Raw genomic sequence first — 25,397 nt, 5'->3', positions numbered from 1 at the left:
AACACCGGACAGGATGAATGCCAAAAATGAAAAGAAAAAGCCACATAGAGCTGTGTCGTATTCAAGCAACAGAGGACCAAAAACAAAAAGAATGAAGGCAGCCCTCTTGCATGAGCTAGAAAGTGTCAGGCACTTCCGCTTCTTTTTTCTGTACCATTCTAGACTTTACTTTTCCATAACTGTTGTCTCACACACACCATCAAGGCCCCTTCTATTCCAATTATATCTCACTATTTTATAGCTCTAGTTCCTGCATCAACACATCATAGATTCTTGGTTCCCAATTTTAAATTCCTGACAGAAAGGTGATTGGCCTGTTCATCTCTTGGAGACAACAGAGGTCATCGAAAGAAACCTGTAGGTATGTTTCCCAGAATGAGTTGTCCACCTCAACCTGTGTTTTGGGGTGGAATAAAGTGTATATATGGTTCCTTTTTCATCAAGAACAGTTTGTAAGTTACAGTTTCTTGGGGTTATGGGGTGGCCAGGCAGCAATGTATGCTTCTACCACCAAACAAATTATGTATATAACTTAGGTGGAAAATGAGTTTCAGAGGGGTGAGGTGACTTGCTTAAGTAGCCAGTATGACTCAGACTCAAATCTACCTCACCTCTTCACCCAGTGATCTAATATATGGATTAGAAACAAGCTGTTAGGAAAATATATTGCCTGTTGACCATAATCTTTTGAATTATTCCTGCTCATCCTTAGTAATCATTTTACTTAATTCTAGAAATGTCACTGTTTACCAGAGATTTGTTACACATACTGCATCTTTATGTAGAATAAAAACTTTAGGAATCACACCACCTCTTTTTAAAACTGGTGATATTGCTGGTTCTGGAAACTTTCTTTACCAACTAGTTTTAGTCACTTAGGGCTCTCAGAATAATAGAAGAAATAAAGACTATTTTACTCAGTGAATCTCAAAACGCTTTTTTGTCCTATGGGATATAGTATCTGCCATATCCCATCATTGTTATAGTTTGGATTTGCCGCCTACAAAGCTGTGTGGAAGTGCTAATCCCCAGAATCTCTGAATGATCCTATTTGGAAATCAGGTTGCTGCAGATGTGATTAGCTAGGATGACAATGTGTTTGAGTCAGATGGGCCTCCACCCAATATGACTGATGTCCTAAGAGAATCTAAGCAAAGGCACACAGGGAGAAAACACTGAGTGATGCTGGAGGCAGAGGTTTGTGTGAGGCAGCTGCATGGCCAAGAGCGCCGAAGATTGCCGGAAAACCACCGGAAACTAGGAAAAGATGAGAGAGGACTCTGGCGTGTTTCAGATGGAGCAAGGTCCCTGCTGACACCTTGATTTCAGACTCTTGGCCTCCAGAGCAGACACAGTAAATTCCTGTTGTTTTAAGCCACCTGGTCTGTGGTACTTTGTTAGGGCAGCCCGAGGAAACTAATAGAATTGTCAACCTCTGTCTGAGCCTAACTCAGAAAGGGAAGCTTCTATGAAAATTTTTATTACACTCCTCCCCACCCCAAGTCACATGTCCTTTGATCGCCCAGTTCTGCCTTTTCTCAATACCTTGAAAACCCATACGACAAAAGGAACACGAGAGATAGCTCGTGTTTCTCTGTGAAGATGACTTGCTTCTGTTGGTATTCCCCAATTTCTATCTTCCCTCGGCAACGAACTCAGTATTGGCTTTGATCATCCCAAAGGACCTACATTTCACCAGTCTGGGAGGCTGGGTTCTTTCGGAGGAATTCAGGAAAGTACAGAGGCATTCTAAGGCGATTAGCCTCGTGAGCAACAGGAAAGCCATCTGAAATGTCTGCCCCTTCCAGGCTTCCCTGCCTTGAGGAGATAACGTCGGATACTCACCGGAGTGTGCAGAAGGGGTAGAGTATAGAAGAGGTGTTCTGCCCTCACAAACTCCTGCTGGTTCTATTCAGCTTTTTGTAATGTGTACTAAACTTCTCTGGCATCAAGTCCTATCAGCTTGCACTGGCAGTACAAATTTTTAGCTCAGAATAATTTAACCTTAATAATTTGCGGAGAAACTATAATAGGTCTTTGTAACAACAAAAGTTCCTTCACTGCACATGTAACAACAAAAGTTCCTTCACTGTACATGTAACAACAAAAGTTCCTTACCTACTTTCCAACATTTATTTATTTATTTTTATTGTTTTTATTTAAATTCCAGTTAGTTAACACACTAGTTTCAGGTGTACAACAGAGTGATTCTCCCCGTCCACACACCACCAGGTGCTCATCACAAGAAGTGCCCTCCTTATTCCTTAGCATCTACCTCACCCATTCCCCCACCACCTCCCAGCTTTCCGGTATTTAGAAGATGGACCCAGCTAGATTTGTATGAAGTTTGCGCTGCCTCTTTACATAGTTCCCTACTGAAATCGCTCTTGATCAGTGAATGAATCCTAACCAGTGTGACGGAAGAATGCCATAGGTGTGTGTATATCATCATCTGTAAGGAATAAACCAATATGGCACAAAATAATAAATGGCGGTGTTCAGGGACCCCAGTGGGTGCACAATAAATATTTATTGAGTGAATAGATGAATGAACAAATTCTGAGTACCGCTCATACATAGCCACGGAGACAGAGAGACAAAGTCACATGTTGAACAGCCCCTACAAAGAATGTGCAGGAATCAAATCAAAGGGCAGGAATATATGGAATTAATCCAGTTATCCAGCATACCCGAAAGTTGCGTCTATCAGGATACCCACATTTCTGTAGGACTCAATATTGTTGTATGTCTCTTAGCTCAGAACATTTCCTCGCATAACCCTGGAAATGCTGAAAGAGGCCTGTGAACACCCGTGCCCATTACAAATCTGCCATCATGCAGACTAAGTGTCCAAAGGAGGTGGGCTGGAGCATTAATCTTGATTGTTCTAGGGTAGTCAGTTCTCGGATCTTGTGTACATTCCTTCCTGCATATCTCTAAACCTGTGGACACCAAGTCAGAGCATAGTGACATTTAGTAACAGAGAAAGGGAAGTAGAACTCGGATTCATATTTGACTAAGTCAACAACATAAGCAAACAAACTCCCTTTGTTGAAGATGGAGGGAAGAAGAAGATGTGTCCGTTAACTCTGAAGAGGGTTTCTCTTCCGGTCTTTGTTCGCCAACATGTTTATATTAACCGATCATTTTAGTAACTTTATTTGTACCTACCCTATCCCTGGTAGGATTCCTTTTTTTTTTTTTTTTTTTAGCTGTGAGTTCATCAACCTGTTATTTGTTTCCAACCATTTAGGAACGAGAATCCACTAAGATTAATTTCTTTTTAACAGTATTTCAGAAACCCAGTTAGGAAATATGCATGGCTGATATCTTCCTAAAAGCCCTCTTCTTAGCTTGGAATATTTCTGAGGCTGCGAGGGCTTTGCATGTTAATATCCTTTTTAAAAGATTTTATTTATTTATTTATTTAGAGAGAGTGAGCAGGGGTGGGGTGGGGGACAGGCAGAAGGAGCCAAGACGGAGAGACTAGCAGACTTCTTGCTGAGTGTGGAGCCTGCCACAGGGCTCAATCCCAAGACCCTGAGACCATGACCTGAGCCAAAACCAAGAGTCAGAAGCTTAACTGACTGAGCCACCTAGGTACCCCATTGTATGTTAATACTTAATTGACAAGATTTGATGTAAAGTTCTTAAACTTGTCTTCAGAATCTTCAAGGTATTTAAATAATGTGTGTAATAGGAAGCGATTCACTTCCTTATAAACAATTCTATGATCTCAGCTTGGGAACACAAGGTAGTTCATTTAAAAAAGTGAAAACTATGCTTTTTTGGTCTTTCTCTGCAGGGTACATTTATTGGATCATTGATTAGAAGCTTCTCTGAATACGGAAGTCAGTAATATACAGGTTGTGATGGATGCTTTTGGACGGGATTAATGAGAAGGAAAGCAGTCAGCAGGTGTGGGACCAGGCATTGGGACAGCAGCAGGCATTGGGCAGAGACTGGTAGATGACAATAGGTGAGGGTTGTAAAACCTATTAGAGATGTAGTTTTGGGTGGTCTGTAATTCTCTCAACAAGTTTCAGACTGCTGACTTGCAACGCTAGTTCTGCCACTTCCTAGCAGTGTGACAGTGGGTAAACTTTCTGTGGATTGGTTTCCTCATCCGTAAAGTGGAGATAAACCTGTACCTGCCTCATAGTGTTGTTATGTGGATTAAATAAAGGATTGTGTGTAAAGGGCTGAGAAAAGGGTCTAGAGCATAGTATTTGCTTCTCTTGTCACCAGTTATTTGTTTTCCTTGTAACCAGTTATCATGCATATTATATACATGAGACTCTCCTAAGACTCAGGTCACTAAGCAAGAATGGAAGTTTGAAATGCCTTTGGGGTATTCTTCTAAATGACTTCTGATTATCCTGACAATGTGTTCTACTTAAGACTAAGAGTATTGTCCAAAGAGATTATACAGCAAAGTCTTTGTTTTGTAGGATCAGAAAGTTGGGCCAGTTCAGGTTCTTTCTACTTCCCCCACACCCTCCTTCAATGAGCTGAAGAAATCAACTATCATTATATGATATTGATCCCAGGAGGTACCACTGGGATATCAAAAAAATCTTGACCATTATTATGGCCAATTTTTTAGTTTCAATTATGATGAGTCTTTTTGTTTGTTTGTGTAGGCACACGTTCTAGATTACCTCCTCATGAATACCTATGTATAGACAGGGTTTTCTGGGAGACCAGCAACCATTAATTCAAGTCTCATCACTTTGGAGTCTACTATGTAACGGCTCTTTTCCCGTTTCTATTTTCTTCCCAATATTCCACCCCATCCCACCCCACAACACACACCCCTAATTCTGATTACTGGACCCAGAACTAGAAGAAGAGAAAGTTTAAGAAACATCATATTTGATTGAATTGACTCCAATCTCTTTGTTCTAGAGTTGTTTATTTCTTTGTTTGTTTTAAAGGTCTGGACTCTAGAGAGATGTGGAAGAGAAAAATCATCGTAAACCTGAAAGACATTCTTTGCAAGATTTAGAGGTTGATTATATATGAATGTATTCCCTTTGTTTTAGTTTTTGTAAATAACATCTGGGCTATGGTTATCAGTTACATACATGCACTGTAAAAAGTTTAGACAATAAAGAAAGCAAAGTAGAATATAAAAATCACATATAATCCTCCCACTCAGCTATAATACTAACATTTTTATATATAGCCCCCTAAGCCTTTTCTTATAAATACATATACACACATATATACTTTTTATTAAACAAAACCGAGATCACAGAGTATACACTGTTTTCAATCAGTTTCTGTTTTCAAAGAGTAAGCATAACCAAAAATGAATTTCAGGAAAGAAAAGCCAAAAGAGCATTCCTTTCAGTCTTCTCCTCACTAAATTTATCCACCTTACTTTCCTGGTCCTTTGCACTTCACCCTTTTTTTTATTTCCATCTAGTCATGTTGCAACTGGTTTCCTGTGTCTATTAGACCATGTTTTCAATCAGTAAGTTAGTAAAAATTTCCAAATCATAGAATGGGTAAGTATGAAGAAAGTATTCTAAGATCAAGGACTGAGAATTAATATTATTATAACTGACAGACTCAAACAGTTATTAACTATAACACATGATGCATGCTCATTCAGCTGTTGGCGACACTTACCCAAATATCAGAATTTGGCACCTTGCAGGGAGGAGACAGATTTTTGTTGAGATTGAAGCTTCAGCTTCATATGGGTTCATTTTCTCAAGGAAATTCTGCTTCTTCTGGCCTTTATATTACTTGTTTTCCTCCTGGTTTCATCCTGGAATGGCATCCGTACATTTCTGCCTCCACAGAGTACAGCTGACACATCTAGTCTGTGGTGACAGAAACGGCGATGGTGGTTACAGGTTGCATGTGTGCACACCGGCACATGTGTTACTGTTTTGACCGGACAGAGACAAGAAGTTACATAGATGTACACAAGTGTATTTTTGTGCACCTTCCTGTTTGATGCTACATCTCAGTTGAAAAAGAAAAACACTGCCTCAATCTACCTTCTTGTGAGGCTCTCTGTGGTTTTGCTGGAGATCTAGTCAAGACAGAGTAAATTCCAGAGACTACAGACCGTCCATTGTCTTAGCTATAGAGCCCACTGGCCTTTTCAAGTCCTGGACCGTTGCACAGAAGGGCAATACCACTCCACAAAAGGAGTTTTGCAATCAGGTAAGTTTAGGAAGTGCCTCGCTATCCAGTCCCCTTTGAAAGATTCATAACGCACACCAAGTCCTACAGCAAAGAAACACATTTATTCCAACTCATCCTAAACTTATTTAAGCATGAAACTCTTTTAATTAATACCTATTAAAACCTCATTAGAATAATCAGCTTAAGCTTGGAAGCCTGGTCAAGGCCTACCGACCTGCCAGTGCGCCACCTGCTGGTTTCACTAGGTGAGGTCGCTCATTCAGGAAGCTTCTGTTTTCACGAACTCTCACTCACCATCCAGAGTTCATTGTCCTAGTAGTGCTCTTAATAAGCTTTTTCCTCTCATTGAAATACCAGGGACTGGACACCACAGCTTGCCATAACTCAGTTCCAAAGGGAGGTTTTCAGTGGATGTCAGACCATACAGCACTGAATATCAGTGTCCAAGAGGAGAGAAGCGTCTCAACAAAGGAGAACAAAGAATGCGTGCAAAGAGCAAAGTCTCTTAGAATTCTAGGATGTTACAGATTAAATACTACGATAATAAATTCAGTCAGTCTATTCTATTTATTTTCTAATTTGAAGTCTGACTTCTTTTTAGCAGACTTGATCAGCATCTAATAGGCTGATGATCAAAGCTGTAATTTCACCTAAACCCAATATAATTTCACATAAATTTTGAGGTTTCACTGCCCTTGGTTCGTTCTTTCTTTCTTTCCTTCTTTCTTTCTTTCTTTTTAAGACTTTATTTATTTATTTATTTATTTGACCTGAGCTGAAGGCAGAGGCTTTTACCTACTGAACCACCCAGGTGCCCCTTGGTTCTTTTTTAAAAAATTAATAATAATAATCATTATTATTATTATTTTGGGGGAGAGAGAGGGGAAAAATGTACATGTGTGAGAGAGGGAGGGGCAGAGGGAGAGAGAGAGAATCTTAAGCAGGCTCCACATGGAGTACAGAGCCCGATGTGGGGCTCCATCTCATGACCCTGAGATCATGACCCGAGCCAAAAGCAGGAGTCAGACATCTAACCGCTGAGCCACTCAAGTGCCGCTCCTCACTACTCTTGGTTCTTGAGGTTCTTAGAATTGTTAAAATGATATCATAATTGATTTGGGAAGAAAAAAACAAAAATAACATAAAGAACAGGAATGTGATGAGAAAGTACACTTGTGCCATAATTTATTTTTTAAAGAGCTTATTTTATCACATATTTGTTTATAGACTGCCACACAACCTAAGAAGAAGATTTTAAAATGTTTTCTACAAATAATCTTTCACAATCTGTTCTATACATGTTCCTGTCTCAAAGTAATATATATTGCTAGCAGAGATTTCTGTGAAACCATAATTCTTGCTAGAACGGCTAACGGTTGAAGCGTATGCACAGTCATTACCTGACACTGGGTGGGCTGAAAGGAGCCAGGCGGCTGGGTCTTCGGGTCCCTCCTTCCCTCTGCATCTCCGTCTTCTTATCTTATCTGGATTTCTCTAAAGAGCCCCAATTCCATGAGAAAAAGCAGCTGGGTCTGAAACCTCTGCCTAATTCTTCTAGGGCAAAGGCACTTATGTTCCAAATTGCAAAGTTTTAAGGATAGAAACCCCTAATTTTAAATGCTATCAATTATTTACAAATAATTTTGTTCTCAAAAAAAACATGGCCTATAGTGCGTCAGCCTCACTATAAAGGACTGTCCGACTTCAGCTCCGGGAGCCATATTCCCAGTATTCAAAGATCAGGTGCATTGGAATCACACAGCAATGTTCATATGCTGATTCCCGCGCTTTTCCTCAGATCTCCGTAGTCTGGGAAGGCAGGCCTGAAGTCTCTGCAAGGTTAACATGCCCGTAGGTGCTGATCCAAACTCCCACGGAGATGGTTTTTCTTTAAATGATGATGATGGATCTCCTGGTAGAGTTGCCGATCCAGAGGAGGCATGACATTTGCATTTAGTTAAGAACGTTAAGAAGGTCTCAGGTTATGTGCATGAGCACAGAATGTGGAGACCTGCTCCAGGAGCTGATAAAAGAACAAATGTTGAAAGATCTAGTCTGATTTGTCGGTGAATTGTTTGTTATTGCAGAGAACGACAGACAAGCCAAGGACACAGATTTAGACTATTTATTAATGAGGGACGGAGGAAACCATGAGAATGGAAGATTGAATGCTGTCACCCCTCAGCCTAAAAAAGGCTCCCAGTGATATTTCAGTGACCTTAACTCTGAACCCTGGCTGTCTTTAGAATTCTCCAGGAGTCAGCTTTTAAAATACACCAGTGCCTGGGCCCTACTCCAGACCAGTTAAATCAGAATCTCCGGGGGTGGCCTGGGGGTGTGGGTGAGGTCTGAGCTTTGGCTGATTTTAACAGCTCCTGGGATGACTTCCGTGTGCAGCCTGCTCGAGGACCACCGCTCGATGACACACGAGAAGCTATTTGAGTCACCTGCTCGCTCTTGCTGACGTCACAGACGGCTCGTTTAGCTTCCAGACTCTTGGAGCCCAGTCTTTAGAAGAAATGAATGCCTGGCACTGTTCTTTTATCGCTCGCTCCCACCTCTTAAACCAGCATCATTAGGACTCACTGTTTTATTTATAAAAGCAGTTGCCACCTGCTTTTTTTTTTTTTCTTTTTAAAAAGATTTTATTTATTTATTTGACAGAAAGAGAGATCACACACAGGCAGAGAGGCAGGCAGAGAGAGAGAGGGAAAGCAGGCTCCCTGGTGAGCAGAGAGCCCGACGCAGGGCTCGATCCCAGGACCCTGAGATCATGACCCATGCTGAAGGCAGAGGCTTAACCCACTGAGCCACCCGGGTGCCCACCACCTGCTTTCTTGCCATCGTTTGTAGCCTTGTGTGGCTCAGAAAAGGACAGAAACTTACATACCTTACACATTTTCTAGTTAAAGTTTGGGGGGTGGGGGTGGGCTGGGGGCCTTGTATTTGTGGAATTCGGTGATCTGTTGCTTGGCAACTTCAAGAGAGTTAAGCTTCTGCATTCCGCCAGAGTCAGAATTACAAAGTTTGGTGAGCCCCGTCAATTACCTCTTGCGACCAAAAGGAAATTAATTGTCCATCATGCAGAGGGCTTGAGAAGCTGGCATCCAGAGCCATGTCGCACTTCTTCTACTTGACTCCACAAATCGTTCTGCCCTTTAGCCCTCTCAGCTCTCGAGAGTTCGATCTGATCAGACACGAGGCTGGAGCGTCTTGGCAGAAGGAAACGAGGTGGTCAGACTCTTCCATAACAACATACACAGGCAGTTACCGGAAAAAGCAACTGGATGAGTCCGCCAGCAGCCGATTTTCTTTTAAAGCAGGACGGCATCGGCCTGAGTGTAACCAGTAAGATCTTTGTAATCTGCACCTGGTTATGTCACTATAAATAGACAAGAATGCTCTCAGGAGGAAGAGGGTAATGTAGACCCTGAGAGACTTCATAGACTTTAACTCTGTATTTTTTCCTGTGTAAATGTCAGCGGGAAGAAGAGCTAAATGTCAGTTACCAGCTGAAATTATGATTATATTCTCTTTTAGTCCTAACATTCTATATAACTACCTACTCTTGAAAATATAAAACTTTGAGTATTTTATTCAATTGTAGGTATTTTGTCTTCTCTGTTTGGCAAAGAGGTGAGTCTGAGAATTTCTTCTTAGTTTTTGGTCTAGTTTTTCCACTTTCAGAAGTTTAAAAATTCCCCCAGAGCAGGAAGAAAGTGGACTAAATCCTTCTCTTTCCCTACCTTGTATTGTCCGTCAGTAAAGGCAAGTGGTGAGGGCCCGAAAGACATTTTCTGAACGTTCACTTTAAGCTAAGTCTTATGATAGGCTCACAGAAAAGATTAATTTGCTTAATATGGTACCTGAAACTATAGAAATAAGGAGTCGCAAAGGAAGGAGATTTTATCAGTGTCTGTGGTGGGGGAAGGGAGACTGGGTTTCTGGAAAGATCTCTGTAAAGCAGGTTTCCTCTGAGCTGGCTTAGGTAGGGAAAGGAAGAGCATCGTGCATGGACAGGAGAACATGCACAAAGGCAAAAAGACTTTAATCCCAAGCATTATCAGAGAACCACAAATAGCCCAGTGAAGGCGCCAGTAGACGTGTAGAGAAATATGAGGACTTGTTATGAAATATGTCCCTCTGGATATTAATTGCCTAATATCTTGTCCAAATTCTGGAAATTCATTTGAAAATCAATTGGGTTTTTGGCTCCAACTTGAGATGTGAGTAATAACTCAAATAGTGCCCTAATAATTATTAATTATATTGCCTTCCAGGTCTTTCCAAATCATCAAAATTGCGTTTAAATGCTGAAATGTTTCAGAATGACTTTTCTGTTGCATGCCTTGTCGAGTTTATTCCAACCAACTCTAGTCTTCATTTTTAATAGCTCTCAAATATGTTGACACTTCAATTAATTGTGGAACTCCCTTTGCTAATTCTGTGAATTTTGAGGTATCTTTTGGCCCATTAGGGGGACTCTTTCAGCATAGCCGGGGTCCTCTCTGAAAATAGTGTTCGAAATCTGGTATCCAAACAGACCCACTCACGAGAGTAGAAAAAAATACGTTATCACTCAAAAAGTGCAAAAATATGGCAGCTGGTGAAAATGCTCCGAACTCTGAATTTGTGTCCTGTTCAGACTGTGATCGTTACATGCATCCTTCCAACCAGTGCCCCCTGTGACACTGCAAACCACAGGAGACCCCAAGCTTGCGAGGTGTGTTTTCTGGGACCTCAGAAATGTAAATATAATCTTGGCACAACTACAGCTTATTCTATTATAGGGTAAGAAGCCAGTCAGTGTCATAAATGAAGACGAAGGGCAGATTGAGCTCATTTTTAAAACACTGATTATATTCTAAATTTGCTTTTGTTCTTAATTTTTGTCTTGGTTAATTTTAGCCCTAAGGCAAATATCTTCAGTTCTGAAAAAAATTTTTTGATTAAAATTTTGTAAGGCTATAAGCAGACATTTTCACACTGCTATAAAATCAAAGTGGCCCAAGGGGGATTATCGAGTAAAATATAAAGTGAGTGATTATTTAAAATGTGTTAAGTTGGGAAAACATTAAGGTGTATAAAACACGATATGTTTTATTCACCTTATCTATTCACCACATACATTGAATACCCATATAGTGCAAGACAGAAGAAATCTGGGAGAAGTCTTAATCATTTGGCTCTGGGTCAGTTTTAACAGCAAATATGTTAAATTCATCAACATGAAAAAGAAGGATCCTGCACTGGGAGAATGGAGATTAATGCATTACAGAACTTAGACTGTCAGTATCAATCCCACTTATCTGCCAAACTTAAAATAAGAGCTGCATTTTGACATCTGAAACTAATGTAGCATTGTATGTCAACTCTGCTTCAATCAGGAAGAAAAAAAAAAAGAGGGACACCTGGGTGGCTTAGTTGGTTAAGCATCTGCCTTTGGCTCAGGTCATGATCTCAGGGTCCTGGGATCGAGTTCTACATCGGGCTGCTGCTCAGTGGCAGGCCTGCCTCTCCCTCTCCCATTCCCCCTGCTTATGTTCCCTCTCAAACTCTCTCTCTCAGTATAAATAAATAAATTAATCTTTACCAAAAAAAAAATGGCACTTTGGAATTTCCGAGACAGGAATATGGCTCAGTATAAAGTTTTAAGTCTTGATGCTCTGTTTATTTATTAAATTGTTCTTTCATTTATCCACTAATCATATATGATATTAATCATATATTTATCCCACTACATAAGGTCTTTTGGATAGGTGCTGGGGCTACATCAGTGATGGAAGCATCTATAGGGCACTCGTCTTCATGGAGCATATAGTCTGGAGAAGGAAACAGTCCCCAGGGAAACAAATCATTTGTGTTTGAAGGAAACAAATTGGGAACCTCAATAGAAACAAAGAGGGGTGGCACTTTCTTACAAAGCTAAACATAGTCTTACTAGTGATCTAGCAGTGTGTTCCTAGATACTTACCTATAACTGATTTGCAAACCTAGATCAACATGAAAACCTGCACATGAATGTCAACACTGTTTTATTCATTATTGCCCCAAAGTAGAAGGAAAAAGAAATGTCCTTCAATAGGTGAATAAATTAAAAAAAAAAAAACCCTGTGTCACATCCATGTAGTGTAATATTATTCAGCAATAAAAGGAAATGAGGCATTAAGCCACAAAGGTCATGGATGGATCTCTGTTTTTTTTTAAGTAGGCTCCATGCCCAATGTGGGGACCCAACTTGTGGCCCTGAGATCAGGAGTCCGATGCTCTATTGACTGAGCCAACCAGGAGCCGCCCCCACACTTTCTTTCTATAATTAAAGACATGGGCGAATCTTAGCTCCCTAGCCTCAAATGAAAGAAGCTGGTCGGACCGTCAAGTATTACATATTCAACTATATGATAATTTAGAAAAGCAAAACTAAGACAGTAAATGGATCAGCGGTTGACAGGGGATGGGAGAGGGCTGAGTAGGTGAAGGACAAGGATTTTTTAAGCCAGTGAAACTATTCTGTATGATACACTAAGTTTTTGTGAAAACCCATAGTACTTTACAGAACAAAGAGTCAAATTTAATATATATAAATTTAAAAAAATTATTTAGGAGGTGAGAAGGTTCCCAGGATAGCACATAAAATGCGACAAAGGAATATAAATGTGTATTACAAAAGTAGGAATCAAGCTTACCGAAGGAATAAAGTGCTGCTCTAAGTAACTTTAGAAATGTAGTAAGACTAAAACTAGAGTGACAGTCCATAACCACTGACCTCTGGTTGATAAAGTTGTTTCCCAGGGGGGACAGGTACCAATTCTGAAACCACTGTACATAACTGGAATGGAACAATTAAGCAGATAGACAGTAGATGATGGGGGCGAGGCTGTTGTTGGGAGTGGGAGGTTAATGATGAACAGAGAAGGGGTAAGAGTGAGCCGTGTGGTAATGGATTAGAATTGAATGCGTCAACATTCATGCAGAACTCATGCATAGCTTACTATAAATATAGATGGCTACGTAAAGAAACACTTAACGGTTTGTGCATATACACAGGTTAGTATGGACACAGGTACTTCCTTATTCTTTGGAGCTAAGTCCCTACCTGCAGCCCATATCAGCATGGGCCATCAGCTGAGAGGGTCCAGGAGCAACACTTGGTAACAGCAAGCACACCGAGTACGCAGATTTTGGCTTCCAGGGCTATTCTCCAGTAACAGGGCCAGAGTTTCTAGGAGAAATGCTGATTCTCAGACTGGTGGAGGAGATATACAAGATGAATTTGGAGTATCTTATAGTGCCAGAAAGGAAGAAAGTGTCCAACAAAACAGAACAGCAACAACAACAACAACAACAAAACAATGAGGGAGGCATCTGAAAGATCTCCCAATGACTGAAGCTGAAAATCTGTGCAACAAAAGAAAGTAGTATTGGCCCAAAGGATAAAATAACCACAGGTTCATAGTGTTATAAATGAATGATTGAGTAAATTCATTAATGAGGGGAAAAGGACACATCTTCCTCGCAAAACATTTTCATAATTCATGCAGCTACATTATACTCAAAGAGGTGGAGAATAACTCATGATCACTTAGGTGCGAGCTGTGCATAGTGACTTTCTTCCACTGAATACAGAAAGTGAAAAGGGGGGAAGCCTGACAATTACTACTTCAAGCCAGCTGACCAAGTTTAATTCATGTCAACAATGATACTGATAGTCTTTAATCTTGGTATGAAATAGTGATTTACCTCTATGGTTTTCTCCCTCAAAATAATTACCCTCAACTAATCATGAGAAAAACATTAGATAATTCCCAATAGAGAGACATTCTACAAAATACCTGACCAGGGATCGTCAACATTGCCAAGGTGATCAAACCAAGGAGTCCAAGAGACTATCACTAGTAGGACTAACCTAAGAAGATGTGATGACTAAATGTAATGTCATATCCTAGATGGGATCCTGGAACAGAAAAAGGGCGTTAGGGAAAATACTGAGGACATCTGAATAAGTATGGACTCTCGTTAATAATGTGTCGATATACAATGGAGTATTATGCCTCCATCAGAAATGATGAACACCCAACTTCTGTACCAACATGGACAGGACTGGAGGAGATTGTGCTGAGTGAAATAAGTCAAGCAGAGAGAGTCAATTATCATATGGTTTCACTTACTTGTGGAGCATAAGGAATAACACAGAGGACATTGGGAGAAGGAGAGGAGAAGGCTGTTGGGGAAAATCGGAGGGGGAGAGGAACTGTGAGAGACTGTGGACTCTGAGAAACAAACAGGGTTTTGGAGGGGAGGGCTGTGGAGGTTTGGGCAAGCCTGGTGGTGGGTATTACAGAGGGCACGTATTGCAAGGAACACTGGGTGTGGTATATAAACAATGAATTCTGGAACACGGAAAAAAATAAGACAAAATTTTAAAAAATAATGTGTCAATATTGGTTTATTAATTATTACAAATATAGCATTCTAATGTATGATGCTAATAATAGGGGTAACTGGGTGGGGGGTATATGAGAACTCTCTGTACTATATTCACAATAATTTTGTTAATCTAAAAGTGTTTACAAGTTAAATTTTTATTTATGAAGGGTAACACCGGAGGCAAAGGAGGAATAAGCAAATACACAATCATAATTGAACATTTTAAGTCACTTCTCTCGATAACTGGTGGAACAACCAAATAATCAGCAAGAACACACCAAATCTGAACATGATCAAGACACTTGCCCTGTGTGACATATCTAGAGTCATGAACCCACGAACCAAAGAATATACATTGTTTTCAAGAGCATGTGGAACATTTTCAAGGACTGACCTTAGGTCTTTAGGAAAATCATTGCTTTCCAAATACTTCGGGATTATTCTGCAAGGCCCAGTCAGAATTACCACAGTGTTTATCTTTGGGAGGCTTGTATCCCTCCTGAGCAACAGTGAGGCCATATGGGAGTCCAAGGTTGAGACTGGGAAGCAAACATTGACCTAGGGTGTCCTTATAGAGACAAATCCCTTTATGAAAAAGCAGCAGCACATTGCACCATGCTTCTGAATGAGGAGGCACCAAGCAGGCCTTCCTGAAAGCCACAAGACAAATAGGGTGGATTCATTTGTTCTAGCAGCCATGTAAAACTAATACCGGTGGAACAGAGAGGAGACATGTTTCTACAACGAAGAGATGTGGAAATGAATTTTATAAAGGATAACAATACAGGCATTGCATACCTGTTTAAATTAAAACGGGAAAGAAAATTAGTGCCTAAAAAAATGATTTTTTTAAAAATGCCACTTATATTGTTAAAGTATGTCAAATTTCTAAGAATTAATGTAATCAAAGATATGCAAGATCTCCACACCGAAAACTATAAAACATTACTGAGAGAAAATAATGATGATCAAAGTAAATGGAGAGATAAACCATGTTCTTGGACTGGATGACTGAAAGTTATAAAAATATTCTTGCTTCACAAATTGATCTGTAGATTCAATGCAATTCCAATAGATGTTTTTGTGGAACTTGGTAAGATGATTCAAGGCCAGGAAATAGCCAGGACACTCTCAAAAGAGAACAAGGTTAGAGGGATTTTTACAGATAACAAAACTTACTATAGAGCTTCAGTAATTAAAGCAAGATGGCATTATAGCACAAGGATAGAAAATAGATCGATGTAACAGAATAAGGAGCCCAGAAAAAGACCTGTGCATATATGGACACTTACTTATGAAGAAGGTGGCAGAACAGTAGAGAAAATCTATGTTTTCAATTCTAGGTAGATTAATTCCAAATGAATTAATGATCTAAGCGTGAAAGGCCGAACAATAACCATTAGACAAAGACATTAGATGACAGAGGATTTCGTGATGATCTTGAGATTGGCAAAGATTTCTTCAACAGAACACAGAAAGCACTAAGCACAAAGAAGAAGTTAGATAAATTGAACTACCTTAAAATTAAGAGGTTCTGGGAACAAAATACACCACCAAATATGCCACACTGGATGTGGAGCCTATTTGAAAAAAAAAAGAAAGGAAAGAAAACCAGTTTGATCTCCTCATCTAAAGTTGATGCTACGGGTGACCCTAAAACTTAGTGATGCCACTCAATTCCACTTCTAAGTGTATACACAGCTGAAATGCAATTCACATGTGCACCAAGAGACATGTATGCGCAAATATTTTTATTTATTTATTTATTTGACAGAGAGAGATGACAAGCAGGCAGAGAGGCAGGCAGAGAGAGAGGAGGAAGCAGGCTCCCCGCTGAGCAGAGAGCCCGATGCAGGGCTCAATCCCAGGACCCTGGGATCATGACCCAAGCCGAAGGCAGCGACTTAACCCACTCAGCCACCCAGGCGCCCCACAAATATGTTTCTAGCAGCATTTTTCATAATAGTAAAAGCTAAAAGGTCAAAAGGTAGAATTACAGAGGGCATGGATTGCATGGAGCACTGGGTGTGGTGAAAAAAATAATGATGCTGTTATGCTGAAAATAAATAAATTTTAAAAAATAAATAATAAATAATAAAAAAAGAAGTAGCAATGAAAATGGTACATATGAAAAACAAAAACAAAAAAAAGGTAGAATTAGCACTATAGAGCAGAATGGACAGACAGCGGTATGTCCTCACAATGTCAATGAATATATGCCCAAATTGAAGTGTTTGGGTATGTCTGCTTAGGTGAAAAAATGTATAAAGAGTAGCAAAGATGATAGATGATGAAGTCAGTAAACTGGTCCACTGCCTACCTGTATTTGACCACCTGCCCTAAACCTATTGAAAATTAATTACTGGGAACAGGCTCAGAAATCTGCATTTTAAAATTAATACCCTCTGTTGACTCATCAGCTGTTGTAGGATGGAAAGAAAGAAGCACAGTGGGTTAGCAGCCCTCATCTCCATGATGATTAGGGCTAGTTTGTTGGCCGAATGCATGTCTAGGAGCATTTTGAGACTCCCTAGGCTGACATCGATTCTGCTCTTCCCCTAACTCCCACACACAGTTCCAGGTCCCTGGAGCTTGGAGACCCTCTTGTCCCCCTAATCATGGTCTGGAAACAATGTGCTGTGTGCTGGAAACTGGGGACTGTCCATTCCATACAAAATAACTGTGCTTCCCACCAAGACCCTCCTTGCCTTAAAAAAGTATTGTATCTGGATTTGGGGAAACAGAGATAGAGATGTGTTTCGAAGGAAAGACACAGCATCTGTAAGTTCCTGAATTACTCCTCTGCTATTCAGTTTGACACTTTCTTGGGAAATCCAACACACTGGCTCTGATATTTCCTGTTCCATTCATAGCACTTTGCTTATTCTGAAAACAACTCCCTGGAGAAAGACTCACAAATCCTGCTAAGACAATTATGAACTTAATGTTTGAGCTTTTCATGTATAAAAACTGAACACTTTACCCTTTTATGACAAAACGGAACAAACAAATCACTAAGGATGATGAGAAAGTCCAAGTGGGGTTGATTTCATGGGAGTTGGAGGTTATGGTTTGGGAGCATGGAAAGAGGACAGGAGAGGAAGCAAAAGTTTTACAAAGTCAAATGAGAAGATGAGTGTAAAGCCCTCCACATCCATAGGCTGTGACTTCTAGACCCAGAAACTCATAACTTGTTTCTTCTACTTGCTTCAGGATATCATCACCAAATTCTGCCTTCAGTACCACGGTCTGCAGAACTGGCTCCCGGGAGACTACAGATGCGAAGAGTGAGTACAACAGTCCGTCTTGAGCACAGCCTTTTTGCCAGGGTTGCTGTCTTTGTAACTTGTAGGTTTTTTTTTTTTTTTAAGGCTTTATTTATTTATTTGGCAGACAGAGATCACAAGTAGGCAGAGACATAGGCAGAGAGAGAGGAGGAAGCAGGCTCCCCGCTGAGCAGAGAGCCCAATGCGGGGCTCGATCCCAGGACCCTGGGATCATGACTTGAGATGAAGGCAGAGGCTTTAACCCACTGAGCCACCCAGGAGCCCCGTAATTGTAGGTTCTTGACTGTAGTCTTTTTGTTTCAATTTGCCTAGTAAAGGCAAGATGTCTTTAGCAAGAAAACAAGTATGTTGCCCTCTGGATCTGTCACTCTTATAAAAATGAATTATTCCAGGGCCCAAATGTCCTCATCCATATGAGTTCCAGAATGTTACTTCTGCCAGAGTTTGGAGCTTTAGGTAATGTCATCTGACCTTTACTGGGTACATCCAAAAATGAAGACGAGAAACCAAAGCTATAAACCACCACCTAGGAAACTGTATTTACTAACCTACAACCACCTCCACCCTGTTTTAGTTAAATTAGAATAACATTAGCTGCTATAATACACATCTCAAATTCCAGTTGCTTAACACAATAAAAGTTCATTTTTTTCTTCCCATAAAGGCCATGGTGGGGGTTTCGGGGGCTGATGTTCATGATGATTCAGGGACACAGATGCCCTTTATCTTGGGGTTCCACCATCCCCTGGCATACCAGAGTCCTTTGTTAGGGAAGGCACACCTGCTTTCTTACCACTTCAGCCTGGAAATGACACACAGCTCTCGTGCTCACATTCCAATGGCACAAGTAGCCACAAGGCTCCACCGAGATTCCAGAGAGTTCAGAAGTGGGTTACTGGACTGGGCAGCCGCTTTCTGGTAACAACGGTATACTATGGAAAGGAACAACTGGTCAACCATCACACATGCTGCTTTTGAGGAAGAAACATGATAGATTTTTCCCATATAACTTCTACCTCTCAGGGTTCCATCTTTGAAGGTTTAATAAGACTCATGATTAAAATATCAAATTAGGACTTTTTAGCACTTTATAAAATATTCTGGTCATTGGTTTGCTGTTCTATTTAAAGATTTAATATGCAGGCATGTGTTGCAGGGAGAAGGGATGGTAAAATGAAGTATTCCGCAGCCTTATGGGGTTTTCCTAAATAATGGAAATAAAAGTTTTTAATGACCACCTGGGACAATCAGTCTTCTGCTGGCTTTCCTAGTAAAATCTGGCTTTATCGGAATAGTATATTTGAGGTGGGTTTTCTGTGCTCTTCTGTGGTTTGTTGAGGCAAGTGGACAGGGCAGCTAACCATTTGTGCAATTGTTAAAATCAAGAAAGATTTTCTTTTCTCCCCTTTGCAGTAATGAACATAAAGTTAAAACATACTGCAGAGCTGGGAGACAAGTCTGAGCTAGGGCACAGGGAATTAAACAGCCCAATCACGTCCTTCATAGTAAGTTAAGGTGACAGTGCATCTGATCTGAGTGGCACAGAGTCCAGGCCTATTGCATTTATACTGATAGCTGTGCCCTTCAGAATGCTGATTAACCATGCTAATCACCAGTGGCCCGTGAGTGCCAGTAAGGAGCAGTCCCAGAGCTGGATGGGTGGAAGTTCTTGAACGGTGATAACATGAGCAGCAAAAGCAGTCATTTCCTACCTGATAGTATTGCTGTATTTTCCTACCTCCTCTCCTACTGGTATGGTACAATGCTGATAGGAGGAAAGGTAGAGGAGGAAAGTCATGATAATGACTTTTTTTTTTTAAGATTTTATTTATTTATTTGAGAGAGAGAGATAGCAAGAGAGCAGAGCAGGAGGGAGTGGCAGAGAGAGAGAAGCAGGCTTCCCGCAGAGCAGGGAGCCCAACGTGGAACTTGATCCCAGGACCCTGGGTTCATGACCTGAGCTGAAGGCAACCACCCACCTGACTGGGCCACCCAGGCGCTCCCATGATGATGATTTCTTTCTTTTTTTTTTTTTTTTAAGATTTTATTTATTTGACAGAGAGAGATCACAAGTAGACGGAGAGGCAGGCAGAGAGAGAGAGAGAGAGAGAGAGAGAGAGAGAGGGGAGCAGGCTCCCCGCCGAGCAGAGAGCCCGATGCGGGACTCGATCCCAGGACCCTGAGATCATGACCTGAGCCGAAGGCAGCGGCACAACCCACTGAGCCACCCAGGCGCCCCATGATGATGATTTCTTAAGGGACTTAGTCCGTGTTGCCTTTTTCACTCTCCTCCCACGGTCATTTTAACTTAACTGACAACTCCTCTCTACGTCAAGGTAGAGTTACTTAACTTGGCCGAGCAATAACTTCTTGTTATAACTTCTTCTTGTATTTCTTCTCAATTTTCACACTTAATTTTTGGATTACCAAGTGTGCCAAAAGCCCCTCACAGTGGGAGTTAAAACATGAAGTCAAGTGAACATGGCTCTGTTGATTGTCTCTTTGTAGACACACATCCCTTCGTAGATGCAAATCAGATGGGCTGTTCTGAAGTGCAATTTATGATCATCATAGGAAATATATTCTCAAATTCTTTTTTTTTAAGATTTAATTTATTTATTTGATAGACAGAGATCACAAGTAGGCAACGGCAGGCAGAGAGAGAGAGGAGGAAGCAGGCTCCCCACTGAGCAGAGAGCCCGATGCGGGACTCGATCCCAGGACCCTGGGATCATGACCTGAGCCAAAGGCAGAGGCTTAACTCACTGAGCCACTCAAGTGCCCCTCAAATTCTTTTTCACAACTGCCTTTCAAAGAGTTCTTCGCTCTTATTTGTTCTACCTGCACTAAGGTGGTTTTCCTTTTGCATTACCAATAGTTTTCTTTGCAAGTGTTTGATTAGGTTATGGCTTTCCCTATGGTCCATTACATACTTGTCTCTCATGTTCAAAGAAAAACAAGGTGATAGCTACTGGAAGTTAAAACCTTTTTTTTTTTTTTTCTTATTGAAGTAAAATTGGCATATAATTGGAGTGTAAGTTTCCGGTGTACAATATTATAATTTGATATATTTGTGTATACTACAACAAGATCACCGTCATATGCCTAGTTATCTCTTATCACCGTACAGTTGAGCCCCTTTATTCATTTTGCCCACCCCCATTTCCCTTCCTCTCTGGTAACTGCCAATCTATTCTCAGTATTTATGAGTTTGTTTTTGTTTTTTGTTTTTTTTAAAGATTTTATTTATTTATTTGTCAGAGAGAGAGAGTGTGTGTGTGTGTGTAAGCAGGCAGAGGGGCAGCAGAGACAGAGGGAAAAGCAGGCTCCCTGCTGAGCAAGGAGCCCGATGCAGGACTCGATCCCAGGACGCTGGGATCATGACCTGAGCCGAAGGCAGCCGCTTAACCAACTGAGCCACCCAGGCATCCCGAGTTGGTTTTTGTTTTGCTTTGTCTGTTTTGCTTTTTAGATTCCACACAGAGGTGAAATCATACGGTATTTGGTTTTCTCCATCTGACTTATTTCATTTAGCATCCATGTTGCCACAAGTGGCAAGATTTCACTGTCTTATGGCTGAGTAGTATCCACTATATCTTAGTATCCACTATATCCACATCTTCTTTATCCACTCAATGGGTAATCAATCAATGGATGCTTAGGTCATTTCCATATCTTGGCTATTATAAATGCTGCTACAATGGGCATAGGTGTGCATAAATCTTTTCAGATATGTGTTTTCATTGTTCTTCAGACAAATACCCAGAAGTGGAATTGCTGGATCATGTGGTAGTATATTTTTAATTATTTGAAGAATATCCATCCTGGCTTTCATAGTGACTGCACCAATTTACATTCCCACTAACAGTACACAAGTGTTCCCTTTTCTCTACAACCTTGCCAGTACTTGTTATTCTGTCTTTTTAATGATGACCATTCTAATATGTATGAGGTGATATCTCATTACGGTTTTGCTCTGCTTTTCCCTGATAAGTGTGATGTTGAGCATCTTTTCATGTATATGTTGGTTATCTGTATGTTTTCCTTGGAAAATGTCTATTCAAATTCTCTGCCCATTTTTTAATTGAGTTTGAGTTTGTTTGTTGTTGTTAAGTTGCATGAGTTCTTTATGTCTTTTGGATATTGATTGGTTATTGGATATATCATTTGCAAATATCTTCTCCCATTTAGGAGGCTGCCTTTTTGTTTTGTTGACGGCTTCCTTCACTGTGGAAAAGCTTTTAAGTTTGATGTGGTCCCATTTGCTTATTTTTGCCTTTGCTTCTCTTGCCTTTAGAATCAGATCCAAAAAGCATCACTAGGACCCATGTCAAGGAGCATACTACCTATGTTTTCACCTAAGAGTTTTATGACTTCAGGTTCTACATTCAAGTCCTTAATCCATTGTGAGGTAATTTTTGAGTATGGTGTAAGAGAGTGGTCTAGTTTTATTCTCTTGTGTGTGGTTGTCCAGTTTTCCCAACAACGTTTATTGAAGATATTGTCCTTTTTCCTCTTGGCTTCTTTGTTATAAACTGATCATCTATTTTGTGTGGGCTTATTTCTGGGTTCAACAAATAAAGATCAGACATTATAAAATGGCAGTACAACAAATAGAAATGGTTAAATGGTTCAACTTTCTCTCCATTTACATTCTAAGGCAGATACTAGCAATTATTTTTTAATTAAAACTTCTTTCCAGCAGGAGCAATTTATTCTGTGGTGGAATACAGACTATAAGGCAGCACTCACCAGCTCTCTCTTTACCTTCTCTTGTTCTTAGTACCACACCTGTGTCCCCACCCCTGAATCCCTCTAGGATGTGCCCAAGTTACTCTTGGAAAAGGGTACACTGGCCTCCTTGATTCTTGCCATTCCGGGAGATATAATAATATGACCCAGATGTGACATGTGTGAAATCTCCTTGTGATATTTCCTTGACCACAGATAACAAATTCCAAGTTCCTGAAGCAGCTCTCTGAACAGGAACTGTTTGTATGGTATATGGCCTTTTATATGGAAGGGTTTAGGAGAACATTAATATTTTAAAAGGGCACCATGATGACAGTTTGTTGTGTTAGTTCAAGAGTATTTGTATCCATGTTTAACGTCCTCCTTTTTTTACCTATTCTTTTCCTTCCACTTTTATTCTGTGAAGCCTTCTCTAAACCTTGGAAGATTTCTAAAAGCAGAAAGAACTCACTAGACTACCCTATATGCCATGTCTTCACACATGGAGAGCTTAAAGCATAAACAGGATGATATCAGGTGTTTCTGATCACACTTGTGATAAAATTCCAATTCCTTACTAAAACCTCTGAGGTCTTACATGAATGGGACCCTGCCTATCTTTCTGGTTTCATTACATGGTTCCTCCTTTTTGCTCACCTGCTGTTCCAGTTACATTAGCTGCTGTTAGCAACTTGAAAATGCTAAGCCATTTCCTACCTCGGGGCCTTTGCACATACATTCTCTTCGTTGGAATGCAATTATCCCAGCTATGCTGAGCTGTATTCTTCAGGTGTGAATTTAAATGTCACTTCTTCAGATGGGTCTTCACAGCCCACCATATTTAAAGTAAATTATTCATACTCTTTCCCTTTTAATTTCTATCTTGGTGTCTTGCTTGCTTTCTATGCACTATTGTATTAGTTTACTGGTTTATTTTCTCTTTCCTTTTCTAGAACATAAGCTTTAAGAGGTCAGAGACTTGTCTGTGTTATTTGCTTCTGTATCTCCAGCACCTGGGACAGGGCTCAACATAAACCAGATGCCCTATGTTGTGTCGAACAGTGGTTTTTATGGACTTTCCACTGTAGACTTTCCCCACAACATATTTCTCATACAGGCAGTTTCTTATTTGGAATTTGTCTTCCAAAAGGGAGTTTACAAAATGCTTTAAAAAATCAGAATGCAGTTTTTACAGAAGCAAACTTCCAAGAACTTATTTCCAATGACAGCCTTTAGAATCCTGTGTTGTGCCACATAAAATTGTAATACCTTAAAAATTGAGTAAATAAATAGCACCTGGTACTGTTGCATGTATACACGATTTTAGTTATATACACTCCTCCATCCCCCACGCCAGATCGGCAGTGGATTGAAAGAGATACAGCTAGGCAAACCCCAAATCTGAAAATACACATGCAGTAGTATAAATAAGATATGGGAAGCATGATTGCGGATGAGAGGGAGAGAGGAGAGAGATAAGTGGTACCTGTAGGGCCTAAGGCAGGGGAACGACCTCCCATTTGGTAATGTTGGTGTCTTGTGGCTCCCAAGCTTTGCTAATCTTGTTTCCATAGTGTCTCAAAGATTTACGCCACCTGTCCCATTTTGGGGTCATTTCCAAAGTTTATTGGTGCTGGAGGCTGGGGTCCCAGGATGAAGGTGGAACTAGATGGGTCAGGGCATGGCCAAACAGAGGAGGCTCTTCCACAGGTTTTCTAGTCTACCTGAGAAAGGGGCAATGCACCGGCCCCGGAATGGAATAAGAGAGGGGTAAAGAGCAGCCAAATCAGGCAGCCTGTGTCCCCTGTCCCAGGAGAGACTCATAGCTCCTCAGTCAAGGCTCCTTCACAACCAGGCCAGCTTCTGCCAGGTAGAGGCTTCAGGGAGAACCTTCCTCCTCCAAAGCCTCCTTGGAAGGCAGGAGTGGGGCCAACAGGAAAGAGTCTCACCTCCCCCTCAGCCACCGGGAGAAACTGTGGAATGAAACCTCCCCCCGCAAAGAGAAACCGGGTTCTCGTCTCTCTTCCACACGGTCCCGTGCCTGCCAGCTGAGCTGCTTCGACCCCGAGATCCCGTATTTTCACTGCTACCGTAGGCGCTGGCGGTGGCCTTCTAGCCCTTTCCGCACCCATCCCCCGACACCTGTTGCCTGACAGGGATTGACTTTACCGTTTTGCTCCTGGTACGGCCCTTCAAGATTCGTTCTGTTGGGGAAAGGAGACTCCTCAGGTTTAGTGTGAAGGTCTTCATTGTCTTTTCTTAGGGCCATCCTTGTTTGCCTTCCATTGTTGCCAGAGGAAAGCTGCCCTTTTGGGATAGTCGAGGACTCAGGCAGGGCCAGGCCAGCGGACCGAATCCCCTAGTGCCCTCATTCATCTTCCTCCTCCTCCCACTGCAGAGCTCCGCAGCCACTGGCTGCCTAGGTGTGCAACTCAGGGAACAGGGTCACTTAGAACAAGCCTCACTCACCTCGGAGTTCCCACATTCACTCCTGTTGTAAGCTGTCGCAGCAGAAGGATCTTGGGATACTGAGATCTGGTTTGTTTCCTGGCTCATTTGTATGCCTTGCTGGGGGCGGGGTGGGGGGTGTGGGGGGGTGGAGGTGCATTTCTTTTAAACTACAGAAAGAAAAAAAAAAGTCTCACATTGGCCACCAATAAATCTAGATAGCCTGAGAAGCAGTTTGCCTGCAATTGATGTCCTCACCACATTAAAAATGACAGATAGGCTGACTGATTGCCAGCACAGCCCCCAAAGAATCCCAGGAATGGGTCCCCAGACTCAAGA

General features: G+C 41.1%; 1 protein-coding gene and 1 long non-coding RNA gene across 8 annotated transcripts in view; one reads left to right on the top strand and one right to left on the bottom strand.

The window, feature by feature from the left end:
* Nucleotides 1-2,497: 2,497 nt before the first annotated feature.
* On the bottom strand, nucleotides 2,498-24,994 carry LOC309863458. The gene is made up of 4 exons (XR_014311054.1): nucleotides 24,788-24,994; nucleotides 24,097-24,166; nucleotides 5,638-5,834; nucleotides 2,498-2,942 (listed from the first exon to the last, which is right to left on the bottom strand). It is a non-coding gene; the product is annotated as an uncharacterized lncRNA (long non-coding RNA).
* The window catches only part of LOC309863450 (uncharacterized protein C4orf51), a 95,855-nt gene continuing 79,564 nt past the window's right edge, over nucleotides 9,107-25,397 (top strand). For all 7 annotated transcript variants that reach the window (XM_082728281.1, XM_082728278.1, XM_082728280.1 and 4 more), the window contains exons 1-2: nucleotides 9,107-9,513; nucleotides 17,806-17,879. In XM_082728281.1, the coding sequence (XP_082584407.1) occupies nucleotides 9,281-9,513; nucleotides 17,806-17,879 (307 nt within the window). In that variant the 5' untranslated portion in view covers nucleotides 9,107-9,280. The remainder of the gene's footprint in view (nucleotides 9,514-17,805; nucleotides 17,880-25,397) is intronic.

Source organism: Mustela nivalis, assembly GCF_964662115.1.
Source record: "Mustela nivalis genome assembly, chromosome: 4".
Classification (NCBI taxonomy): Eukaryota; Metazoa; Chordata; class Mammalia; order Carnivora; family Mustelidae; genus Mustela; species Mustela nivalis.
This window is presented reverse-complemented; position numbering and strand designations above follow the sequence as displayed.